Source organism: Diospyros lotus, chromosome 1 (genome assembly GCF_014633365.1).
Source record: "Diospyros lotus cultivar Yz01 chromosome 1, ASM1463336v1, whole genome shotgun sequence".
Classification (NCBI taxonomy): domain Eukaryota; kingdom Viridiplantae; phylum Streptophyta; class Magnoliopsida; order Ericales; family Ebenaceae; genus Diospyros; species Diospyros lotus.
Window position 1 is genome coordinate 44,460,930 of NC_068338.1, and position 26,992 is coordinate 44,487,921.

The 26,992-nt window shown below is 34.8% G+C and overlaps 1 protein-coding gene across 3 annotated transcripts; it reads left to right on the top strand.

Annotated features, from left to right (window-relative positions):
* The first annotated feature begins 18,347 nt into the window (after positions 1-18,347).
* LOC127813118 (L-type lectin-domain containing receptor kinase VIII.2-like) lies at positions 18,348-26,489 on the top strand. 3 transcript variants are annotated; one of them, XM_052353895.1, is made up of 2 exons: positions 18,348-19,453; positions 26,253-26,489. In XM_052353895.1, the coding sequence occupies exons 1-2, from the start codon at positions 18,479-18,481 to the stop codon at positions 26,286-26,288; spliced, it is 1,011 nt and encodes a 336-aa protein (XP_052209855.1). In that variant the 5' UTR covers positions 18,348-18,478; the 3' UTR covers positions 26,289-26,489. The 3 variants fall into 3 exon arrangements, with proteins under 3 accessions (XP_052209855.1, XP_052209848.1, XP_052209862.1); XM_052353888.1 differs by lacking the exon at positions 26,253-26,489 and adding an exon at positions 25,260-25,744; XM_052353902.1 differs by lacking the exon at positions 26,253-26,489 and adding an exon at positions 25,286-25,315 and having other exon boundaries at positions 18,349-19,453.
* Positions 26,490-26,992: the final 503 nt, after the last annotated feature.

The following is a 26,992-nucleotide window of genomic DNA, read 5'->3' on the forward strand; positions in this document are numbered from 1 at the left end:
GTTCCCACCGAGAGTACGCTTTTGAGAGGGACCCCACAAATCAGCATGCACATACTCTAAGCATACCATTGCCAGGTGAGTTCCTAAATGAAAACTCATCCTGTGTTGCTTGCTTAGGATACATGACTCACAAAAGTTCAAAGGATCTGTAGGCACTGAACCAAGGTAACCTTGGTTTGATAGAGCCTTCAGACATTTTTCGCTCATGTGACCAAGTCTCAAGTATCAGAGATCTATCTTATCAGGTTTAGCCATGCATGCAGTTGAAAAATTAACAGAGGGTAATGAATAACTATTTAAAACATATAGGCTATGTTTTTTAGTACTAGTGAGAATTAGTTGTTTATTCTTAAAGACATTTATATTCCCTTTTTTTGCTTTATAAGAATAACCTAATTCATCTAAGGTTCCAAGAGATATAAGATTTCTTTTTAACCCAGGCACATATCTAGCATTTGTAAGAATCTTAATCTTGTTATCGTGCATTTTCAAAGATATATCACCCATGCCTTGAACACAACAAATTTGATTATTACCCATATAAACAGTTCATGTTTCTTTGTTACTAAAATTTTGAAACCACTCAATGTTTGGACACATGTGAAATGAACAACTCGAGTCCATTATCCATTCATTATCAACAGTTGAGCTAGAAACAGTAAGAACTTCAGCTAGGTTATTGGAGCTGCTTGCAGCTACCGATGCATCCCCCCCTTGTTTTTGTTTCTTTAGCAAGTCATAACAATATTTATTTATGTGACTCTCTTTCCCACAATGGTAGAATTTCCATTTAGGCTTTTGCTTACCCTTTTTACCCTTACCCTTAAAACCTGAACCTACAGTTTGGTTACTGTTTCCTATGTTATTTCTCTTATCAGATTTACTTTTAACAAACAGATTGTTAGCTAGTTTCTTAGATGCATTTAATTCTAATTCTCTTGCCTTAATTCCTGATATAACAAGATCTAAGCTAGGCACAATGCCAATATACTGTAAAGCATGTTTAACCACATTGTATTCATCAGGCAGAGAATTTAAAAGGATCATAGCCTCACTGGTATCACCAAGGGCGTGATCAGTTCCTCTTAACAATAAGCTAAGTTTGGTAAACTCATCTATGTTTTCATCCATAGATTTAGAAACATTCATCTTAAAGTTAAATAGCATTCCCTTTAAATAAACTAAATTTGGAGTAGATAAAACAGAGTATAATGAATCAAGTTTATTCCACAGTTCAAGGGGGGTATTCATGCCATCTATTTTACGTATAACACTATCACCAAGATGCAAGAAAATAAGATTGAATGCTTATTCCCTTACCTCATCAACTCTTGAGAGCTGTTATGCTGTCCATTTTTCTTTGTTGGATTCAAGTGCAATAAGCACTTTATGATGAGAGAGCAAGACTCTCATCTTTTTCTTCCAACTACCGAAATCGCTTTTGCCATCGAATGTACCGATTTCAAATTGGGTTGATGTCATCTTCGCTTTGCACGAAGGTACCCTAGGAAACCCTAGACACTGACCAGACTCACTCAGTAAAAATAATAGACCGACGAGAGACTTACAATAAACCCTAAGAATCCCCAAAAAGACAACACAACACCAATAAACCCTAATCGAGACAAAAAAAACTCAGTCAAAGGTACAGCGAGTATAAAAGGCTCTGATACCACTGTAGGGAGGAGTCGAAAGCTCAACCCTAATCAACCCCCTTAATACTCAAATAGTAGCGACCAAAAACACATACAAAGGAATGGACAGAGAACCATAAACAAGCATAAAATAATGAATACAATATAAACACAAGAGATTTACCGTGGTTCACCCATTAAAGAGGGCTACGTCCACGTTGAGCTCCGACAAAGAGAGTTCACTGCACTATAGGGATAAAAATTTACAGCCAGCGAGCCACCGATTACAAAACCCAAAAACAACAACTCTCTGATCTCACTGTACAACGATAAACCCTCTGAAAATTAGCTCGACCCTATAACCACAATCTAAGGTTAGAGGCTTATAACTTAGAGAATAGAGGAAAAACAGAGAACATCCAAAAACTTAAGAGAATGAGAACAGAAAAATAATCAGAACAAACCCTAATGCAGCAGATAATCGAAGGTCGTCGCTCTACCGATCCCGATGAGACTGTAGCTGATATAAAGGCGACTCAAGCGGTGGAGATCGAGTCGTATAAAGGAAAGAGCAAAGCATTGACGATCGGGAGAGAGGCAGGCTAAAAGACAAGAACCAGCACGCCAAATGAAACGGTAGGGAGATTGCCATTTTGGCCCTCCACCTTGGGCCCAAAATGCTGTTGTTTTGGGCAGCCATAGGGGTTACCAAATAGACCCTCTTGCCCCTGCCAGAAACGGTGTCGTTTTTGAAGCTTCACTTATAACATTAACTTCTTTTTTTTTTTTTGCCAAAGATTTCCATTTAATTTGTTTCTTGAGATGATCAAATAATAATTAATATTCGTATATCAAAAATTTAAATTGGGTCCCACAGAGCTTAATTATTAATTTCGGATTGGCTTGGTGAAGAGGGTAGGTACGAAGCTACCATTATATATATATATATATATATACACACACGATGACGACCACGACTATGAAGAAGCCCTTTTGATTAATTAATTAAATAACTAACCCCCAAATTAAACTGGTGTGAGGACAAGAAATTAAGAAGGGGGGGCGGGGTGGAAGTTGGCAGCATGAAGAAGTTGAATTCATGGGCGTGGAAGATGAATATGGAATTGGAAAAGGCCAAATAAGCAATAAATGGCGAGGGTTCTTTCAGAGTCCTAATGCTCTACCAGATGGGTAACAACCACTGGGTGGAAATAACATTCATGTCCAATAAAGAAGAAGCAAATGTACCCCTTGTGATGGACACATATAAGCGAAGCTACAACCAAACCTTACTTTGCTACCCATATTGGACAGTATCAATCAACCCTATTTGTTCAAGAGTTAAATCATCCTATGGGGCCAATCCAGCACCATATAAAGCCTGCAACTGTTCATGGTGGTCCACTCATGTTTCATTAGTGTGGACAAGATCTAGCATCATTCACCATGATCATGAAGGGTCATTAACTGAATATATACCCATGCATCATCATCATCATCATCATCATATATATATATATATAGCTACAAGTTGATTTACATATATATGCAATTAGCTAGTCTTTGGTACAGGACTAGATACTAGATAGACTTCCGCAATTGGCTGGAAATTTGTCAAAATTTATTAATGGTCCACCAAAGGGGGGTAAAAGCTAGCAAGGACAAAGTAAAATTGACTCACTCTAATTCATATATGTGTGTGTGTGTGTGTGCAAATAAATGTAAGCGTGGATAATGATCGAACCCAGCCACCTCATCAATATGATTATCTTCAAGAGTGTAATTGTTCGTCAAAATAACCTTTATTCTGTTATTGGTGGTGTTCACAGTGAAATCTTCCTTTTCACTGAGTGATTTTCTTGGCGTGGTAGTACTCATTGACAATCAATCTTCACTGATTATACAACAACATGTACAAGGGGCACTTACCCAAAAAAAAAAAAATTAAATGGGGCAGTAACAAGGGATCTTTAGTTTCGCCCAGTACAAGCTGTTAAATCAGCTGGTTTATGACTTGGTTATCTGTGTGGCGTGGGTGTGTGCGTGTGTTGAAACGTCTAAGTTATTCTCTTTAATAATAGTTCTTTTGTCTTTTTCTGCCCATATATTTGTGAAAATTTGGCATTGGGAAAATTAATTAAAGGTGGGCTGTCTGACTTAGTTAATGTTTTTTTATATGAAATTAAATAATTAAATATCCACATTAAGGGACATAAAAAAGGTTTGAATCTATGGCCTCATTCTTCATATGAGGTATTAAACTACCTTTGAAGAACTTTTAAAAAAAGTTTCCTACATGAAGCCATAATTTAAATTTTGGTAGAAATAGTTTGTAAATTCTTCAAGAACTTAAAATTTTATTCTACGTATTTAACTAATCATAAAGAGCTTGTAAATTAAAAGAATTTATTTGGTAAGTTTGGTACACTAAAAATAGCTTATAAGGTACATCAAAATAATTAAGTTATTGTCGACCAAATAAATAATAAACAATTATTTTTATTAAACAAATTAACAATTTATTAGCAAATAAGTTCGTAGAGCTTTTAAGCTATTATGATTTAAGCTAAGCCCCTAACGGGCTATAAATGAATTTTTTTAATTGAATTCCTAGATGAAAAGAAAGAAACTATATAATTAAGAGGAGTGGATCTATATATATAGATAGATAGATAGATAGATAGATAGGTAAATAAGAGTACTGATTTGATGATCGTGCAATATGCAGCTGCAATGGTAGAGTGCACTAGTTCCGGAGAGAGAGATAGAGTACACACCTACCCAGGCTAAGGTTGAAGAATTAAGCAAATGCATAAAAGTCTGGAAAGATGGTACATAAACAGAAGGTTATTCATTCAGAACCATTCATCAATTAAGAGCCCCTCATCTGATGAATTTCCATTTTCAGCTATACTGACCCTCTGAATATTTACTGAGACTAAAAGATATGACACAGTATAGAAAATTTGGATTCCCTAGCTATGTAGAATTCTATATATTTATCCACATGGATGATTAATGTGGTGAATAAGAAGCCTGTGAGATTAATGGCCGTAAAATGGGCTCTCTCTCTTTTTTTCTTTTTTTTTTTACTCTATGGTATTAATTCCGACCATATAGTACAAAAATTTTAAATGCATAAAAATATTACCCATCAAAGAGTAAGATAAAATACCCTCCAGTGATGGTAAACAAAGAAAAACCATTTCACACCATGTTCCCAGAAAAGGCCATGATTCTATGTCATCAACTGTTTGGATCTACTATAGCTAGCATACATGTATTCTTCTGAGGCAATTATATGATGAAATCATTGACAAAAGCATACACACACATTATATAACACAGGGGAGAGAGAGAGAGAGAGAGAGAGAGAGAGAGAGAGAAAAGCATATAAAATTGGGGGGTGGGGAAGAAAGAAGATGGATGGGACCACGACCATCCATTAAAGTAGGTTAAATAATAATAATAATAATAATTCATAATAACCAAAAACAATAATATTACCACCCAACTAGTTGGGAATTTCCATAAGGGGGGGTTGGCTGACCCACTGCTTGGTAAGACCTTCTCCATGTGTATGGTTTGTTTGAGAATGGGGTCTACTTAAATAAAATATCTTTACAAAACCTGCAGCCTCTCCGATGATTTACTAAATTCATAAAGCTATATAAATTAAAACACCCCAAGGATTATATAATAAACTTCGAAAATTTTACGGCCTTATAGAGACCACTTCTATCTCTTTTTATACTGACTCTCACTTGCACCACTCTCTCTCTCTCTCTCTCTCACACACACACACACAGAGGGATGGAGGAGAAAGAGTACTGAACCAGGGAGAGATTTATATTTTCCGAGGATCATCAATCATCGGAGCAGTTGAATTTGTTTTACTGCCACTGAAGGAGACATCCAAAGGGATCGCATTGATCCGGATTCTCTTGATTTTGATAAATTATCTTGTTCCTTTTTTCTTCTTCCAAGTCTTAATTAATTAGTTTGAATTTGGATCATGCTATCCCTTTGGATTCCTCCTCCAGCAGCTTCTACTCCGGCGGCCGGCACGGCAGAGATATCAGAATGCAAAGACTTAAAATCAAACAAGTAAGTCTAGTTAATCTTGCATCCATTTGACACAGTTTACTCTTCCTGAGAATTGTTTTCCAAATGAATTTTTGTATTCTAAAGTCCTTTAGTTAATATTTAACAGTCTGAAAAGTTTAGATTCTTCTCATGTAATTCAGTTCATATCTAAGATGTTAGGACTTAATAGGAAACATCAAAATAGCATTTGATGTGTTTTAAGGCTTTGTTTTTCTGTTTTTGTGTTAAAGAATACCAAATCCCAAGTCAAAGGCCCAACAAATTGAATTGGATCTAAAGTCAAGAGTACAAGGGAAATCACAAAAAGGAGGAGAATTAACGATGAAATGGATCCAAGGAAATTAGGCTGAAGTAGATCATGGAGATCAGCTCCAGAATTAATTAAAATTTTCCAGGAACCCACTCATCCTAGCTGTTAGTTTACAGTTGCCATGAAAATAAATTCTTTTTTTCGGGGAGTCGTGTTGATAAATTCAATTTTAATTCTATTTACTTTTTCTTTAATTCTTCCTTGTTTCAGAAAAAGAACTACTGGTGAAATTTGAATTTTCTTTTTCATTTTCAAGCGAACAGCCAGGTGAAGCAATGACTTAATTTGCATCAATCTGAAGAATATTGTCTAATTAATTAGTGCTTCTTTCTTCTTCTCCATCATCTTAATTTGCCTTTATTCACATGGATTATCGAGTCTGCATAAATCACCCATACTCAAAGACCCTAACAGTGGATCGTGATCAACAGATAATCAAATCCAAAATTAGATTTTGGAATCTACTAATGTGAATGAAACAGTGCCCATTAGGAGGAAAATGATTTTTTTTACACGTGTTGGGTAACAAACTACTCCATATTTGAACTTTATGGTCATTAAAAACTTGGATGGCTGATACTGAGTGAGTGATTTTTAGTTGGTTTATAGGGCTAGAGCATATTGCCTATTATAGAACCTTTTTGAGCATTTCATGACTGATGTTCTGATCAAAACTCATCTACGACTTTTTGATTATCACGTAGTTCCAACAATTTGATTTACTTTTGTAAGAGTAGTTTTTTTTTTTTTTTTTTTTGGGGGGGGGGGGGGGGGGGGGGGACATTTGCTTTCATGTGTTCAATTAATTGGTGCCCTAGAACCCGTTAGGCATTCCAGGGGGAAAAAAAAAGTGCCATATCGATCGTATTTAAGCAAAACATCATAAAATTTCTGGCAAGCGTAAACCTCATTTATGTTGCATTCTGCTTGACCAAACAGCCCCTTAAAGATAGAACTGAAAGGTCCTTGAACATACTAGCATGGCCATGCCTGTGGGTCAAAGAGTCCATATCACATGCTTTGGGGACTTTATTTAGGATCCAAGGCAGTGAAAAGATGATATTAATTTAAGGGCTTCTTTTTCTGCTTTGAGTGTCCCAAAGGCAAAGGAATCGCGCGCACACATGTGGTAAGACATTAAAAAGTCCTTTAAACTTTGCTCTTATTTTTTGAAATATATATACTCATAAGGGCCTCTCTTTATGATTCCCCCTTCTCACATGACCCCAACTGTCAACCACCCCTCTCAGAGACTTACTCCATATGAACTCATATCACATGGCCGCAACCAGTGACAATCGACCCCATTATATTAGCTTTAGCTATCTCTGAGCACTGAGGTATAACTGTAATTAATTAAAGGCTAAAGTTACCTGAATTTAAACCAAAACAAAAAAAAAAAACTAAGACCAAACATGGCATGTCGACATAGGGTTTCCAGAGCACATACATATATCACTGTTGAAATTTAGTGGGTGCAGTTAGATACTACATATATGGATGGTGTTTGCACATAAAAATAATATCTGCAGAGAAGTATATGGAAAGATATATAAAATGAGAATATGTATGAGGGTTCACTATATTGCATGCATGTTTGGGGTATTTCCAGGCTTCAACTAACAATATTTATCTAATTAATATTTGCATTAATCCTTGAGCTAGCAACCATTATTAGGTTGGCTGTTTAAGCCTTGTTGTTTGCTGTGACTTTAAGAAGAAGAAGAAGTGATGAAAACTTAATGGGAACACTTAATGAGAAGATGATACCGATGGAAGATAACTATAGCTAGCTGGTCACAAGATTTAGAAACATCAAATTGTTACATTCTGGATAGAGAAGAGCAAACCAACCCCATGCCTTAGAAGTAATTAGGGCACAAGGAACCAGGCTCAAGCCATAAATATTTTCTGGAAACTATAACATGCAAAGGGGCTACAATGACCTATTTTTTTCTTCTTTGATAAGTAAGATCGTATTGTTCAAGAATCAAGACCTAGTGTAAGTACAACTGAGATACACGACGAGACTCCAAAATATATATACTAGAGGCTTCAAGATGAACTTAGCTCCTGCACTATTGTTTAGATTATTTCACAAGTGTTATGTTTGGATATCAAAAAAAAATCTTAAAAATCAGAAAATTCAGTCAATCCCAGAACGTTCTTAACATCTATAGAGAATCACTTAATATGTAATATTCTGAAGGGCTGTGTACACGTGCAATCTAACTCCCAAAGTTTTCAGCATCAACTTAGCTCCATCTGATGTTGCAAGATTGACAATTAGTTGGGCAATCAATCATAATTTAATTGTAGATTTGAAACTAACTAATTCCTGAAAAACAAGAAAATCTAGCCACACATTATTTGTCATTTTAAAAGAAAAGAATACTCTTTTTTTTAAAATAAGTCAAAAATGAGTATTAATATATGAATAAAATAGACTTTTCATTTATTTTTTTCCGTCAATTCGACTCGACCCCAGTTTAGAGACCAAATAACAACGTGTTTTGGTGTCTTGATGTAAAATTGTTGTCTGTCAGTCTGTAAGTATAAATATAGGTATATTATATTATTATATATATACACACACTGAAAGGGAAGAAAAAAGAAGGATACCATTGGGCACCTAAACTTAGATTTTATCAGTTCTGTTAGTGTGTCAAATTTTAAACGATTACTTGAAAAGTTTGACTTTTGCACGGCAATTAATGTCTTGGGCAAAAGTTTAATTTATGCAGTCTCTCGTCTTCATTTTGTAACCTCATTGATTAGACTATTTGTTTCAGTATTTTACTTCAAAAGAATTAGTTTGGTCATGGGGTCAAATATTTCTTTTTTACTATAAGAGATGAATCGGTCTTTTAATTATTTAAAGCGAAACAAATTAGGAATTAATGGTACAAGGAGATGGGGTCTAAGACAGATGGAAGAATGTGTGGACACTAGTGTGCACGGATTGTCTTCGGATCGGAAAAAATGTACTAAAAAATGTTCCCCTCTTGGCCTACACAAGCTTTACTAATGACTCAATGGACAGAAGCTGCCAAACAGAAACCCAATAAATGGTTTTTCTAAGTCCAGAATGATTTGATGCTCCTTCCAAGGCCCTTGACTTGCCTCCAAATTCAAACTCCACAGCCCCACCCCTCCCTTAAAAATCCCACTTTATAAAGCCCAATCTCTCAGCCATGAATTCGAGATCAGGAAAGATTTGATTGAGATTTACTAAAAGTGGATGAAAATATTATGTGTATCCAACAACAATTTTTTTGTCTCTTTTAGATTATCATTTTGATAATTATTGTGATGGCTTCTATTCATCAATTGTATGAATAGATACAGAGAGAAATAATATAGAGATCATTTTTTCTTTTTTCTTTTTTTTTTGTTGGAATAGAGAGATCATGATCAAGAGGAGGATGTAGTATATAACACGGGGCAACATATATATATATATATATATATATAGAGAGAGAGAGAGAGAGAGATTTTACTCTATTCTGGATTAAACTAAGGGCAGACCAGCCAAAGATAAGGATAGTCAAATAGCAAGAATCCCCAATAGCATGAAGTTTGCTTCTTTGTCTGTGTGAAACATTCAAAGTAAATGGGCAAAACTCTGTCTGCATCATTATACCTTCTTTGACCAGCGGTTTTTGCTTATGGGCTGTGGCCTCCAGACATTCATATATGCATTCTTTAAACGTTAGCAATATGGTGGCCCGTGGGCGTAACTCCATTGTTGAAAAAGACAACTTGGGGATCTCTCTAATACAACAGCTATTTAAGCAATTAACTGTTCTGTTTCCTCGAAACTAACGAAGCATGTGGGAATTAGACAACCCCTTGCTTTCAACAAGTTTCTCAAAGGGATAGCGCATTCTACTCATTATGTTTTCTCTTTTTTCTTTTTCTTTTTTAAAGATAGGGGGCGATGCTAAAAAAAAAAAAAAAAAAGAGTAAAACCCAAACATGGAGAGCGCCAGACAAGCCATACCAGAAGAGCCAAGAAGAAATGAAAAACAGACTCAAGAGGAACTTCGTATTGTAAGACATCCTATCGTGGACAACAAAGAGAATTTAGGGGAAGAATGCAATGTTGAAAGCCAGATGCATGACAGATGAGCTAAATTATAGTTAGTTTACACAACTCAATTAAAGGGATAAAAGATTATCATAATAGGTCTGTAGGGAAGAGGCACAAGCATTCGAGGTTCTTCGGATTGATCTGTGCAGATTAATTGCAGAGAGGCACCAAGCAGAATTTAGAGATTTTCATATGGAGATCATGGAAGCACTATTAAAATGAAATGCACAGAGATGGCTTCACCTCGAAAGAAGCACACTCCATCTCCATGCAAACCAAGATTGTTAAAATCGGAATTTTAAGTTGAATCGAAAAAGTGTCCATAAAATCGGATCGTAAAATCAAATTATAAAATCGTAAAATTTTAGAGATAATTAAAAATACCCTTCAATTTTTATAAATATATATTTATAATAACATAATTTTGTAGAAAATGAATTAATATCTTTTAATAACCTAATTATTCCTTATTATAGTTCAAAAGATGATACTTCCAAAATATAGCTTAAAAACTAGCAGATTGGTATAGGCAATTTAGAGGCAAAATATAAGTAGTTTAAAGGTAAAATATAGCTTAAAATTCTTTAGAGGATTCTTTCAACGTCTTCCATTAGATTTATCTTACATTTTTTTCTTGATTAACATTGATTAAATCAAGTAAAATCCCGATTTGGGGTTTAGTGGTCCATTAATTAATTATTTGTTTATCTTGATTTACTTATGCAATCAATGTTAAATCAAGTAAAAATTATAATTTAAATCAAGTAAATTGAAACTTATGTAATTAATGTTAAATGCTATGTGACATTGGAACTTATGCAATCAATGTTAAATCAAGTTCCAATTTAGAGACAAAATATAACAATTTATTGCATAAGTTCCAATGTCAGATGCCATGTGACATTGAGACGTTGGAAGCATCCTCTAAATTGCAACTTAAATCAATGAAGATCTTTGAATCGTAAAATTGTTTAGGGATCTCTGAAGCGTAAAATCGTATATGTAAAATCGAAATTTTATAGGATTTTATCCCAAATTGGATTTTACATGGGATTTAAATCATTTAGGGGTCTTCGAATCGTAAAATCGTATGCATAAAATCGAAATTTTAACAACAATGATGCAAACCGCAAGAGGGTCACAACAATCAAAGAGAACGGAACAAGCATCACAATACCACAAATTAACTGTGGTTTGCTGGACGCAATCTGCTCAAAAATCTTCAAAATAATAATAATAATAATAATAATAAACACTAAGCTCTTCGTTGTCCATGCTCAGATAGTTATTCCCCGAGTCTCATGGTAATGGACGGAAGAGGGGGATAATCAGAAGGATAAGAGGAGCCATCAATATTCAGTTGGGGTAGGGACTAAGACGAGGACAGAGGTTAGAATGGCATTAATCATTTTTGTTAAAATTTAATTTATTTTCTTTTTTTTTGTTAGTGCTATAATTTTGATCTGAAATTTAAATTTGACTAAGATTGGAACTCTTATTTGAACAGTGATTATGACTTTAAATTTGACTGTAATTATGACTTTAAATTTGACTATAATTATGATATTGTCAAATTTAATTTTAAGTGAGATTTATCTCATTTGGAGGAATATTCTCATAAATCATCTTATGATCAGGATATGATTTCTTGTATACATCCATAGATAATTTTAGCTCTATAAATAGATCCTCAATGCTTTGAAATTGGTTGCAATTACATCACTTTTGTATTACCAATATGGTTAGTGATATTTTGTTCTTTCTACCTGTGGTTTTTCCTGATTTGGATTTTTCACGTTAATTTCTATGTTCGTGCGTAGTTAATTGGTTTGATTGTGGTTTGTTATTGATCTAATTTTGTAATAAAGTGGTATCAGAGCCGTTGGATCAAACCATCAACGTTTGACATATCACAACTGTTGGATCTGCATCATCTTCTTTTAGAACACAAGTTGCCCAGTTGTAGCCACTATCGTCGCCACCATCATTAGCTCTGGTTTCTTTGTCGTCAGCCACCATCCCGGGCCTTGTTTCGCATTGTAGTCGCCATCAACCATTTAGTCTCCCCAATCTCCAGCCGTCTTTGGTTCTTACACGGCTATCATTGACCATGCGCAATGGAAAACGAAAAAACCTTTGCTAGATCTAAAACAACTGTCGTGCCTTCATTGTCGACTTAGTTTGGTTGCCTCTTTCCTACAATGCAACAGCCATCCACGATGTTTTAGCTTCATCGTTGGCATCATTCCCGTCATCGATCGACGGTCTCTCGACCAACCTCATGTGTTCTGGTCTTTCCGTCGCCAGTTGTTTTCCCCTTGCCATAGCTACTGCCAATTGCGACTCATGTATGCCTTCGTCGGCAGTCGCTACCTTCGTCCACCTCATCATAGACCGCCTAGCATGCCTTTTTTCTAGTTGCTGTCGATTTATGTAATCCTTACAATTTTTGCCATTAAAGAAGCTTCAAACCCAAATCTGGGTCAACCCATCCCGTCAGGATCCGACCTGTTTCAGATCCAACAACCAGATTAACAGATCCAATTCTATTTTTTTTTTTGTTAGATCTGGCCCAAATGTGACCTAACTCATTGGTCCACTCCAAATTCAACAACAGAGTTGTTTTTGCCCAAATTTACTACACATATCTAGTATTCTGGTCTGTTTTCTATTGAGGTTTTGTTTATTGATCGTTTGACATTATTTGGGGTTATTTGATCTTCGTATTGGCTACCTTGAAGTATGATATTCAATTATTGGATTGAGATATCTTGATTCTCACTATTACAGGTTAAGATGTGTGTAATTTTAGATGGATGTATTTAGATGCATGTTGAGTTATCAAGTGGGATTTATATTGATAAATGAGGAATTATTAAGATCAATAAAGATATGTTGAGGTTGATATCTGGTTATGCTTTAAGTGAGGCTGAAGATATCTACTATAGTAAACTTTATGTGAATTTAGGTAGTATTTCCTGTGGTGCAATTTTGGTTGGTATTTATCAAGAGATTAATTTTCTGTGATTTTATTGGAATAAAGAAGTTTGAATAATTTCATAGTTGAATTTTCGTTTAAGGCGGAGTTTGATACAATTGTGACCGCGAATTTAAATTTAACTAAAATTGGGACTTCTATTTTGACCGTGATTATGATTTCGAATTTGATTATGATTATGATGTTGTCAAATTCGATTTTATGTGATATTTATCTCATTTCGAGAAATCTTATTATGAATCATTTTTTTATCAATATATAATTTCTTATGTACATGCATAAGATGATTTTAGGTATATAAATAAGTGTCAAAATGCTCTGGAATTAGTTGCACATATATCACTTTTGTACTACCAATATAGTTAGTATTATTTTGCTCTTTCTACTCATATTTTTTTTTGATTTGAGCTTTTCACATTAAATTCTATGTTTGTGTATGGTTGATTGATTTGATTATGATTTATTGTCGATTCAATTTCGTAACAAACACCATTTTGTTGTATTATTTATGATGCAGATCTTAGGCCAATAGACTTAAGATAACCAAAAAGATAGCATTTGGCAACCTATATATTAGACCTTAAAACATTTAAATTTTCTTGTCAAGAGTTGGTTGATTTGTATATTTTAAGGGCATTTTAAAAATTTATCTTTAAAAAATAATTATAAAACATAATAACATCTACTAAAATCATCAATGAATATCACAATTCTATTAATTCTAATTTTATCTTTAGAAATACTCATATTTTTATTAATAATATTGAATTTAAACATACCTTCCTTTTCACTTTTAAACAAACCCCAAAGACAAGTTTGAAGTTAAATATGTTGAGCATACCATCAACACAAGACACAAGATTCTTCCTAACTAACTAGCTAACTAACTAACTATACATATATATTGTTAAAAGTTAACACATTTTGGAAGGTAAAATCTAATTTATTTTGCCTTTTTCTTTTACTTCTGCAATAGATGCAGGTACAATGTACATTAGGATGTCTTGTTCACAAGTCTTGAAAACACTTTGATCCTTACACATGTCTCTTTAATTTTATTAGTAGAATGGTGATCTATTATTCGTGAGTAATATAATAATTTTATTAAATATTATTTGACGTAAGTAATATAACAATTCTTTTTGTTAGTATTACTAGCTTATGTCAATTAGTACTTCCAATAATTTTGCTTATACTGAATGAGATCTATTATACTTGGTTAAGAGAGATTAATTAGTGCGTAGATATACAGTAAACAGAAAGTATTTTTAGATATTTCTAATAAATAGTCGTTATAGAATTTTTTAATAGTTTAAGTCTGTTCTTTATTAAAATATTATTTTAAGATATAAATACTAAATTAAATTGATCTTTGTTGAAAAACAAGTATCTTTTTTTCTATTTTGGATGATGTTTTGATTAGGACTGAATTTTACAATTTTTTTAAATAATTTAGGGGCTTTTAAGGTTGGAGTTTTTTTTTTTTAAGAATTTAGGGATTGAAATTTTGGATTTTTTTAAAAAGATATAGGGACTGATTTTTTGAGGGTTTTTTTAAGAATTTTAGAATTGTAATTTAAATGATTCTTCAAGGATTTTGGAACTACATTTTGAAGCATTCTTAAATGATATTATTATTATTATTTTTTTTTGTATTTATGAAAATTTTGCTAATAACCTTGTAGGCAAATGATAGTAGCTTGCTACCTTTTATTTTTGTTCAATCATTCCTCCACTTTATTGGATGCTAAGAAAACTATTTTAAGATTGTTTATTGGGATTTTATATTGAATATTGGGAATGCAATATTTGATTGGCATTGTATATTATAATTAATTATTTTGATTTTTTATTAGTATTTATTTTTTATGTTGCTACTGCTACAGTAGAAAAAATATTATTTGCCATAAAACTTATCAAGATCTACTTGTACAATCGAATTAAATGTCAATAGTTAAATGACAATTTAGTTATGTATATTAAAAATTATATATTTAATAAAATTAATAATGATATCATTATGCGACGTTATCAAAATATAAAAATGCATCGAGAATAATTATATTAATTTATTGATATATTTTTTTTAATATTATATTATTTTAATATTTTTTATTATTTACCTTTTATCCATCCAGATAAAAACTTCTCCCTCTCCCATTGATTCTATAAATTGAACTAATTCCATCTTAATCATTTCATATATTCTTCTATAATGAATATGTCCTAAACGACTGTCATAGAGAAAAAAGAAATCGACAATATGAATAGAAATATTCATATTTTTATTAATAATATTGGATTTAAACATACCATGTTTTTCACTTTTAAACAAACCTCAAAGACAAGTTTGAAATTAAATATGTTGAGCATACCATCACCACAAGTAGGGATAGCAATTGCAACCGAAATTGTGGGAAATCGAATCGAAATCGAACCGATCAATACGGTTAAAAATCGTTTGACTGGATAATGATTTGATTTGGGAAAAAATCGAACACTGTTTCAATGGGTATTGTTTGGTTATGGTTTTCACTAAAACCAAATCAAAACCCGAAACGAAACCGAACCCAATGGTGGGTAACCGAATAGAACCAAATCGAACCAAACCGAATATATATATATAATACATATTATATACAACCCAGCCCACCCCAACCCAATTGCCTTGCTTGCAAACCCTTCTCCCATTCTCTTCTCCTTCCTCTCTCAACCTCGCTCTCGCTTTCTCTCACCTTCGCTACCTCTCGCTCGTCCGCGTGCTCTCCCCCTTGCTCTCTGCATCTTTCTTGCTCTCGCTCGCCTTCGCTGGATCTCTCTTGCTCTTGCTCGCCCTCGATCTCTCACCCTCATTGCCTCCTTTCTCTTGCTCGTCCGCGCGAGCTCACTAGTCGCCATCATTCTCTGCATCTCTCTTGCTCTTGCTCGCCCTCGCTGGATCTCTCTTGCTCGCCCTTGATTTCTCTCACCCTCTTTGCCTCCTTTCTCTTGCTCCTCCGCGCGAGCTCACCAGTCGCCCTTGCTCTCTGCATCTCTCTTACTCTCACTCGCCCTCGCTGGATCTCTCTTACTCTCGCTAAGGCTTGGCCCCTCTTGCTCTCGCTCGCCCTCGATCTCTCTCACCCTCGCTGCCTCTCGCTCTCTGCCTTATCTCTTTTCATATTAATTTATTTTTTATATTTATAATTTTGTTAGATGAAGTTGGCTCATTCATTTCATATGGATATGCATCAATTTACAAAGAATATATTAATTTTGTTGATGAAGGTATTAATTTTCATAGCTAATTTTTTTACTTAAATTACAATTTAATTATGCAAATATTAATTTATTGATCTTAACAATTGTAGGTTTGGAGATGTGATTTTATATCTAAGAAGTTTTGTAACTTTATGTAAGAATAAAGTAACTTTATTAGAATTTATCTTTGTTTGTTGTGAAATTATCAAAAAAAATTATGAATGCTATTTGTCTTTATTTGTTAATATGGATTAAACAAAAAAAATCATGATTAAACCGAAACCGAATCGAAATCGAATGGTTTGGTTATGGTTTTAAATTTTTAAAACCAAATGGGTAATGATTTGGTTATGGTTTTGACAAAAATCAAAACCAAACCGAACTATTGTCAACTCTAACCACAAGACATAAGATTCTTCCTAACTAAATATATATATATATATATATTGTTAAAAGTTAAGACATTTTGGAAGGTAAAATCTAATTTATTTTGCCCTTTTCTTTTACTTGTGCAATAAATGCATTAATTTTCCATGTACAATGTACAGTAGGATGTCTTGTTCACAAGTCTTGAAAACACTTTGATCCTTGCACACATGTCTCTTTAATTTTGGAATAAAATCACATCGGTGACCTTAATCCCAAACAAAACTATATGAGGGCTCACGGCAGCCTTAAGAAAGCGAAAAGCAGAGCTGCAGATTATGAGAGACAGACAAGTTGATTTTGTAGGAGCATTCTTATACATACACACACGTTAGAGACATGCATTATGCATCTTGGACGGACCACATGATGATGATGATGATGATGATGCATCCTCCCAATCACATTTTCAGGTTTTCAATTAAAAATTGAACGTAAAATTAAAAATAAGGTAAAAATTTATTTTTTCACTTACAAATCTACCCTTCATTTATTTAATAAAAATAAATCTAAGTTTGACCAAATTCAAATCGACTCTAATTATTGACCCTTTCACCCCAAAAGCATTGAATTTGCTTGACTTTTATCCCCCAAAAAATAAAAAAATTCAAGTGCTCAATTAATGAAATTAAAAATAAAGAAAATTAATTGATTTTAAATTCTTGAGTAAAATATACTAGTCACACCCGTTAGTCCTGAAATTTAAAAAGTTAAGATACTTTCCCACTATTATTAATAATTTGCCACAAATTATGAAAAAAACCAAAATGCTCTCACAGTCTCTCTTTCTTTTTCTATTTTTTTTTTTAATCTTTCCCTTTCTCTCCTACTCTTAACAACTATTATCTCTTAGGCCTCACTCACTTTCCTGGTTGATGTCTTCCTCCTCTGTATGCAAACCCAACAGTACAATTGACAGGTTTGAGCCTCCTTATCGTTGATTTAGTTCAACCCAACCATGTCTAGCATGTAGTCTAACCAACTATCAATAAATTAAATCTAATTATTTATTTTTTATATTATCTCTTCAATAATTATTATTTTTTATTTTAATGACAAAATTCAATAAACCCATCACAACTGGAGTTTGGAGGAGATCAATCGCAATACGAATGAGAATGTGTTTTTCTTTTTTTAAAATATTTTATTATTAAAAATTAAAAAGAAAAGGTCAAAGACAAAAAAAAAGATATATGACACCTAGTGGATGGCCCAGTGGTAAGAATATGAGATAGATATATTTGAGATTTTAGGTTCGAAATCTTATAGAGATATTATATAGAGATTATATTATAATTTACCTAAAATATAAGTTGGGTGAGGTTTACTTTTTCTGAAGACTAATTCGAGGAGGCAAAAATACTTGGCGCATGTTAAAAAAATAATAATAATAATAATAATAATAATAAATGATTATTTATTTAACATCGCGAGACGAGAGTGCATAATTTCCCCAACACCGACAAAGGGGTGTGGTACCTTGAATTTAGCGATAACCAAGGGGTGGTTTTTGTAATTTGCCCTAAATCTTTTGAACAACCCGTGCCACACCTTCAATCATTACTTTTTCCATCTTCCCCCACCAGTGCACCTCTAGCCCTAGCTTCAGTCTGAAGAAGAAGTAGAAGCAGAAGAAGAAGAAGAAGAAATCCGATCAATCGCCGCCGATCATGGCGACAATTCACTTTCTGATTCTTACTCTGCTACTCCTAGCTTCCAACCTCACTTTCTCGCTCCCACTCCAAGACAGCCCCAACTTCGATTCCGAAATCGCCCTCTTCGGCGACGCCGCGATCGTCAATGGCGGCTCCGCCGTGCAGCTGACTCGGCCGACCGGTTCGAGCTCTGGGCTTCTGGTCTACAATAAACCCTTCAAGTTCATCCATTCGAGTAGTCCTCTCAATCCAACATCGTTCTCCACGGACTTCTCTTTCTCGATCTCGCCTGATCCCGGCGACGGCCTCGTTCTCTTATTCGTGCCGGCCGGATTTCCTGATAAATATTCCGGGAAAACCTCTTTCGGGCTGTCCCAAGAAGTTGATAAATTTCTCGGGATTGAATTCGACACTTCGATGGACCTCGCTGTCGGTGATGAGAATGCGAATCATGTGGGAATCGATGTGTGTAGCCTTGTTTCCTCTAGGGTTGGCAACGTTTCGTCTCTCAATTTGGTCCTCAACAGTGGGCAAAATCTCCGTTCTTGGGTCGATTACGATGCGAGTTCGAAGAGGCTGGAGGTTAGGTTGAGTGAAATGAGAAAACCAAGGCCTTACAATCCGTTTCTTGCTTTTCAGATTGATTTGTTAGAAATGTGGAAAGGGGAAGAGGTTTTTGTGGGGATAAGTTCATCAAGTGGTAATTCAGCTCAAACTATTAGTGTTTATTCATGGAAATTTAGGGTTAGGAATGTCCCGAATTCGATGCATTCTCAGCCAGTGGATCCTCTGTCCTACCACGGAAAAGGCGGCGAGCAGAGGCCGGAGCATAAGAAGGTTCCTTGTCCCCTGAATATGCTTTCTGGATTGGTACTTTTAATTGGGTGTGGAGCATTGGTTGCGCTTATCGTACAGTCTTTGTGGGCAATCTTTGCCAAGAGGCATTCTGAGGAGTACTCTTTTCGCCCGGCAGATTTCGGCTACAAGAAGGTCAGTGTAGTTGTGGAGAATGGTTCTGAAAATGTTAAGAAATAGATGTTACTTGTATGTTTCTTTTGTTTGTTCTGTTTTCAGTTTCAACGTTATGCTTTATTTATCTTCCTTGCAGATTCCCTAATCAATAGGAGCCTCTTGTTGTATGTATTTTTAATTTCTGTTGTCGAAAATATATTATGTTAAGTGAATGGAATTCTCGCTGCTCTGCGTATATTATCAACTTTAGTCTCAATACACCCATAGAGGTTATCATCTTTCGTTTGCTTTTTTCAAAAATAGGAACTAGGCAGGCCTATTTAAGAGAAGTTCCCCGAACTTAAGGAGTCACAGTTGACTGAGTTAACCTTTCTGGAGGCAGCTGCCTGTTTTAAGTTATCAACTATTCTCTTCAGCCTAATGAAGTTGTAAATAGCTTAGCATACCTATTGAACTTCAACTCCGCCTTGGTTCTGCTTTAAGTCTACAGTAACTATTCCTTGAAACAATGCCGTGGAACTTTTAATGCTGCTTGAATTTATAGCATTTGCTAGGTTAGTCAACATGTTAGGCCTAATGCCATGTTTGATATGAATGAATGGGCTTTAGTGAGATTTCTATTCCCTTGGAATGGTTGGAAAGGGACCATTATGCATTTTGTTGGAATGGTCATTTCCACTTCATTCCCATGCAATATGAGGAAGGAAGGTTCTAATGCATTTCATTTTATCATGTAATAAGAGAGATCAAAGGAGTAGTGTTGGGTGTGATGTTTGGGTACAATTGCCACCCCAACTTGCCACCCCCCCCCCCCTCCCCCCCAAACACACACACACACACACACACACACACACGTTGCTAGTGTTTCCTATCTGCTTCCAGTCCTGATAACAGCAACATGACAACTTTTCTAGCCTCCTTTTATTCCATTATGTTGGACCAAGTAGATGAATTCTTACTTGCTAGTCATTTATAATATTTAAGTTTCTCCCACAATGTTTTTTTTTTTTTTTAACTTTTTTTTTGGTCCTCCCTATTGCATTTGCTAAGTACTTGTTCAATTCCATCCACTCTCCTCATAAGAACCTCTATTGGTCTTCTTCTCACATTATCAAGCCATTTTAGTCATGTATCGCATCTAATGTTTAGTAAGAGTCGTTTTCACTTTATTACAAATAACCTCATTTTTAATTTTATCTTTTCTTATATGATTACACATCCGTCTAAACATCTCATCTTAATTGCACTCATTTTGTTCATGTTGATGCTTTACTGTTCAATATTCTCTGCTATATACAACAAAGCTAGTTTTATAGCTGTTTTATAAAATTTTCTTTTTAATTTAACAAAATCTTATTATCACATGAGACGCCTGATGCACTTTTTCATTTTAACCATCTTGTCTTAATTCTATGAGTAACATCCATCTCCCATCTTTTTGGATTGATTAATGTAAGATATATGAACTGATCTTTTCTTGGTATAACTTTGTTTTTCAATTTTGCCATAACATCATCCATGCTTATTGTTGTAATACTTCTCGCCAACACACACTCAATTCTCCCTCAAGACAAATACAATCTCACTCACGGTTAGAACAGAAATAAGAATACAAGAAATTGACACATAATCAAAGCATTCACACACAAGACAAAGGATTTATCCTGGTTTGGAACTCCTAGAAGGAGAACCTACATCCAGATTGATATGACTTTGCTCTTCACTATCTTGAAACCGAAAACAAAGATTACATGCACTATTCTCTCTCCCAGCCCTATCACCAAGTTATACTACCTGGAGATTACAAAGTGATACCCTTTACTCTCACGCACATACCTAGTACATTCTCTTTCCACAAGATAGATCACAAAACATAATGAGAGGGATAAGACTTCTGAACCCTTCTATTTATAGACTATAGAGGGCTGGATTTACAAAGACTCTATCTAACCGCCTGCAGTTACAAATATATCCCTAACTAACAAACTTCTAGAAAACTTAATCTAATACTTTCTATACCCTTGCTCTCCTGTGTCTAATCCTTAGGCAAATATTTCAACAAATTCTCCACCATTTGCATAGGATTTGACTGCTCCAGGATAGCCACCTACATACAAACCATACCTGACTTGAGCTTCTTCTCCAACCTTTTCAAACATCTATAGCAACTTCAAACAATGCTTTAGCTTTGCCATAGGGATTGCTTTTGTGAAGATATCTGCAACATTATCATCACCTGCAACCTTTATTGGAAAATTTTCCTTTTTATCCAATATTTCCCTAATAAAATGGTGACACACATCTATATACTTTGTCCTTTCATGGCTGAGCTTGGTTTTTAGATAAATGTATGGCACTTTGACTATCACACATCAAAGTGGCATGCACTATAGATCCTAGGAGTTCACTAGTTAGGCTTTTCAGCCACATGGCTTCTTTAATTGCCTCTGATACTGCTATATATTATGCTTCAGTAGTTGATAGAGACACCACATGTTGGAGTGTTGATTTTCAACTGATAGTAGAATTCCACAACTTGAATACATATCCAGTTGTGGATCTTCTTTTATCTAAATCAGCATCCGAATACTATAGGATGTTGGCTGATGCTCCTATATTTGCTCCACCATAGGACAAGACCATGCTGCCAGACCCTTTCACATACCTAAACACCCACTTAACTACATTCTAGTGTGCTTTCCCAAGATTTGCCATAAATTTGCTCACAACATTCATGCACGAGCCAAATCAAGCCTTGTGCACACCATGCTATACATTAGACTACCCACATGTCATGAACCTAGGGTTTAGCTTAGGGTTGGATTGGAAATTAGAAGAATGAAGGGAGAATTTAGAAGAAGAATAGGGAAGAATAGAAAGTGAGGGAGGGAAAGATTGAGAGAGAGAGAGTGAAAATTTAGAGGAAGGAAATCAAACTTCAATTCTCAATTCAAAACATAATCCTCTACTCTTACAATTGGCCTTTTTATAGGCATAGCTAGCTGCTTAACTAATTTCTAACAGCACCCATGACCTAACAAATAGCCAAATATCCCTAACAAACTATTATACCCTATTACAATAATGCTCCTTTATTGCTCCTAGGGTCATGACAATTCCCCCACCTTGAAAGATTTCTTGTCCCCAAGAAATTTATTACAACTGAGCTATTGTTTTCTCATCCAATGCCCGCTTTCTATATCTATTTAATTCTTTTTTTGTCTTTCTCTTTCTAGGCTTTTTCTTCTTTATTCTTAGGTTTCCAAGATAAATTCCAAGCATAAATTAGCCCAAAATTTCAATAGGGAAAACTTCATCGAGTTCAAGCCCAATACAACGACCCCCGGTAATAGCTATCCAATCAAGCTTGGTCTCCATTCTATGGACATGATCAGCCACTTCTGGATTGACATAGCTAGTAGCTAAACCTTGGAGTCCAATGGAAGGACTATCCATGCTTGTGACTTCCGTTAGTACTTCAGTACCGTCCAATACAAGTAAAGAGAGCATATCTACAGCGATAGTTGCTGTTATTGTATCCCCATTCAACCCATAGCCATGCTGTGTTGCAAACATATCAACAACAGCCTCGAAATGCAGTAACAGAGGATTGTAGACTTGCCTTGAATACTCATACCAAGGCTATTTGTGAGCATTAACATTAGGAGCTGCTGCAACTTCAATTCCAGTCAACGATTTCTCAACGACTGACACCTAGCCTCTATCTCGACCTTCTTCCCCAACATGATTTACAGCTAGATTAGGTTGTGCATCACCGGGATCATCGGCTTCTTGTTCTTGTAAAGTGTGGTCAACCCCAATCTCCTCATCCAATCTTCTTTCATCTTCGGAATCCTGAGTTTCCATTGACTTCTTCGCTTCATTTATAGGGTCAACTTCCTTAATATTAGCTGAAGTTTTAGTTGGAATCTCCTTATTACATGCAAATAATTCAGTAACTCCTCATTCTTTGTGTTTGCTGGGATTTCCCTCTATATGAACTTCTCTTTCAACAATATCAAATTGTCCCTTTGCCTTTGCGGCCTTATCAATCTGTTCATTATAGATTCTCTTAGGATAATGCCATTCACCTTTAATATCATCTTTGATGTTGCACCTCTCCTCCAATTACTCCATTTTTAGGAATTCCTCTTTGTTAAAACTCCTGCGATAATCCTCGAAGAACAAAAACTCCACCATAACATCATCCATGCTTATTTTTGTAATACTTCTCGCCAACACACACTCAATTCTCCCTCAAGACAAATACAATCTCTCACTCACGATTAGAACAGAAATAAGAATATAAGAAATTGACACAGAATCAAAGCACTCATACACAAGACAAATGATTTATCTTGGTTTCGAACTCCTAGAAGGAGAACCTACATCCAGATATGACTTTGCTCTTTACTATCTTGAAACCAAAAACAAAGATTTCATGCACTGTTCTCTCTCCTAGCCCTATTACCAAGTTGTACTGCTTGGAGATTACAAAGTGATACCCTTTACTCTCACACACATACCCAGTACGTTCTCTTTCCACAAGATAGATCGCAAAACATAATGAGAGAGATAAGACTCCCGAACCCTTCTATTTATAGACTGTAGGCGGGATTTACAAGGACTATTTAATCGCTTGCAATTACAAATATATCCCTAACTAACAGACTTCTAGAAGACTTAATCTAATACCTTCTATACTCTTGCTGTCCCTGTCTAATCCTTAGGCAAATATTTCAATTCTTATATTTTTACATTTTTATTAAACTTACATTCCATATATTTTGACATTTTTTGTTGGATTAAACCAAACCATATTAACTTTTTTTGTCATTTTTCTTTAGATTAATCATAGCAATTAGTAATGCTGGTTCATCACATAAATTGGCTCAAGAAAACAGTAGAATTGAAATTCTATTTCCTCCTTATCAATTTTGCAACCAAATAAGAAACTGGGGGTTAACTGTTACATTCCATTACGACCTTAATTCCTTTCCCTTCCTTTCCCTCGTACCAATGGATTCAAAAGCCAGGACTTACGCTTTTGTCTGAAAATTTCAACAGTAACCATTAACGTCTTTACTTGAATGTTATTTGTTTCTTCTCTTCCTTTTCCTTTTCTTGTCCTCCTCTTTTCTCATGACTATAAGAGAATAGATGTTACTTAACCAAGAAAAGGAACCGATGGAGAATAACTAGTTTGATATTGCTGATAACCTATTGCTTCCCTTTTAGCCAACCTTGTCTGTGGGGTATTGTCAGATAACAGATATGCTGGAATCAGCTGACTCCACATGTTTGTGAATTCCATGCATTCATAATTCTTAAGATAGCCAGCTGCATTGTAGTTCTGTAGAGGCTGGTTGTGTTTGTAGTTTTTAAACTTCCTCTGGTCAGGAGGTCATCACTGGCAAATTCTTTCTTTCTAGTTTCTTTTAAGCACTGGTGAATTCTTTCTAAACGTTGATTCATGATGCCTTTCACAACTCGCTTTGCTCCAGTTTGATTGTGGTGACTCCACTACCCACAAGTCTACATGCCTTGAGGCCCTTTGTGTATCTAATTTAACAGCAGACTATAATTGAGATTTTCGTTCACATTGTCCTTTTGCGGCCCCTATCCATTTTAATATACTTTGAAATTTTACTTCTTTATTTGCTCATCTTAAATGCATCTCCTGTCAGTAATGGAACTTCTAGTTGTTCTGAATTTTGAGTTAAACACACACTCTCTCTCATATAGTGGGTGAACACTCCCATCTCTTTTGTTACCCCGTCTCCTTTCCTGATTGGTAACTTGTGTACCTTTTTTGCATGACAAGGGCGATTCATTTGATTACTTTCACAGATCATCTTGATCTAGTCTTTGAACAATGAGGCTGGCACGGTTCATTTTGTTGGGCCAGCCCAGCGTGACCTGCAGGCTCTTCCGGGGGGCTGAAACCCTGGCCTAGCACAGTCAGAGCCCAGTTTGGCCTGTTCTACATCTTTAGATGAGACAGTGACTGAGGCATGAAGCATGTCTTCCTGGTTTGTTCCATTCCCCAAATTCTGTGAGGGAGGTTAAAATGTTTTGATTTTATCTTCAATATAATTTTTAAACATTCCAAAGACTGCAAATATGATTAATTAGGAAGAGGCTTGTAGAGGAGTCTGGAAGCGACAACTTGTAGAGTAATTGAATCTTCTGTAATTCCACGAAGAGCTGTAGATCGGCCTGTTTGTTTCTTCTCTCTGTTAAGACTGCATCTTCCTCTGCTAGATACTTGATTGCATTATTTTGGAGTTCTAGTTTCGCATCTAGGGGTGCTCATGGGTTTGGGAAGATTGGGAACCAATTCGACTCAGTGTGATAGGTTTGGGTTCGTTAAGAGTTTTTTTCCCTCCCGATTTAATTCAATTCTGGTTCTACTTCTTTAGATTCAAAGGACAATGGATCAAGTTGGGTTAATATCAAAAACCCGTTGTTCAATTAATATACGTTGTGCTCACTATTTCTTTTAGAATGTATGTCTAAACAAGTTTTATAGATCTCAATATCTTGGTTTCAGATTATAGAATTTTAACATAATTTTATAGATTTGAATCAAACCTAAATTTAGTTGGATTGCGTTGGTTGGGCTTTATTTTATGATTAAATTAGCTTTGAGTCTAAAATCCTAAACATGGTCATGATTGGTTCGGGTACCCAACTCATGAACCCACCCCAACAAACTTAATCAAGTACTCATACCAAACAACCTGTACATACTATATATAATCTTGCTTGTGAGCTTGCTGGTCGTATCTAAGCCAAGTCTTGTCTTCCTAAACAGTTGCAAACTTGTGATCTTTTTGTCTTCCCCGTGTGAAATGGATGCTATGGTATTTGAAAGATTAAACCCCCCCTTCCTCCCTGGTGTTAGGTGAGCATGATTTTCATTATCGTTATGGAGTCCAATAATGTATTAGATTTATCACTATTGATACAGAGATACCGTTTTATCTATATAAATAGCATACATACAATTGTAATTTTATTTATAAACAAACATTTAATTCTTGAATTCTAAGATATACCTTTTATGTCCAAACTTGTTTTTATCATCTCAAACTCAAAAACTTTTTGAGTCGTATGTCTCCATTCACGATGTCGGTTTTAAAGTTTTTATATTTTATGTAATATATCATGTTTAAAAATTAATATACATCAATCTTTTTGTTATAAAACTATTTTTTTTTTTATTTCATTCACTTTCTTTATAACTGGATGTATCAATCTTTTCTTCAAGCGTTTAGATAATATTTTGTATTTTTTTTTAGCTGCCATCGCTCTTAATTTTATTATGTATAATTCTACCCTAATCTTATCTGTTTTTTTTTATAGGGTAAATTACAAAAACAATGTTAAACTTTTGATTTTGCTTCAATTTTGTAATGGAATTTTGTTTTTGTTTTTTTAATAGTACACCAACTTTATGTTTGGTTTAAATTTTATAAAATATTTTTAATTTTTTTCAATAATATACCAAATATCATATTTACCTTATAATGTTGTAACACTTAAGAGTTTTCC

What these genes read in the sequence shown, in the direction of transcription:
- LOC127813118 (XM_052353895.1), top strand. Translation starts at nt 18,479, where the DNA reads ATGGCGACAATTCACTTTCTGATTCTTACTCTGCTACTCCTAGCTTCC. An exon ending in CAGATTTCGGCTACAAGAAG is followed by an intron (nt 19,454 to 26,252) that starts GTCAGTGTAGTT and finishes CTTCCTAAACAG; the next exon opens with TTGCAAACTTGTGATCTTTT.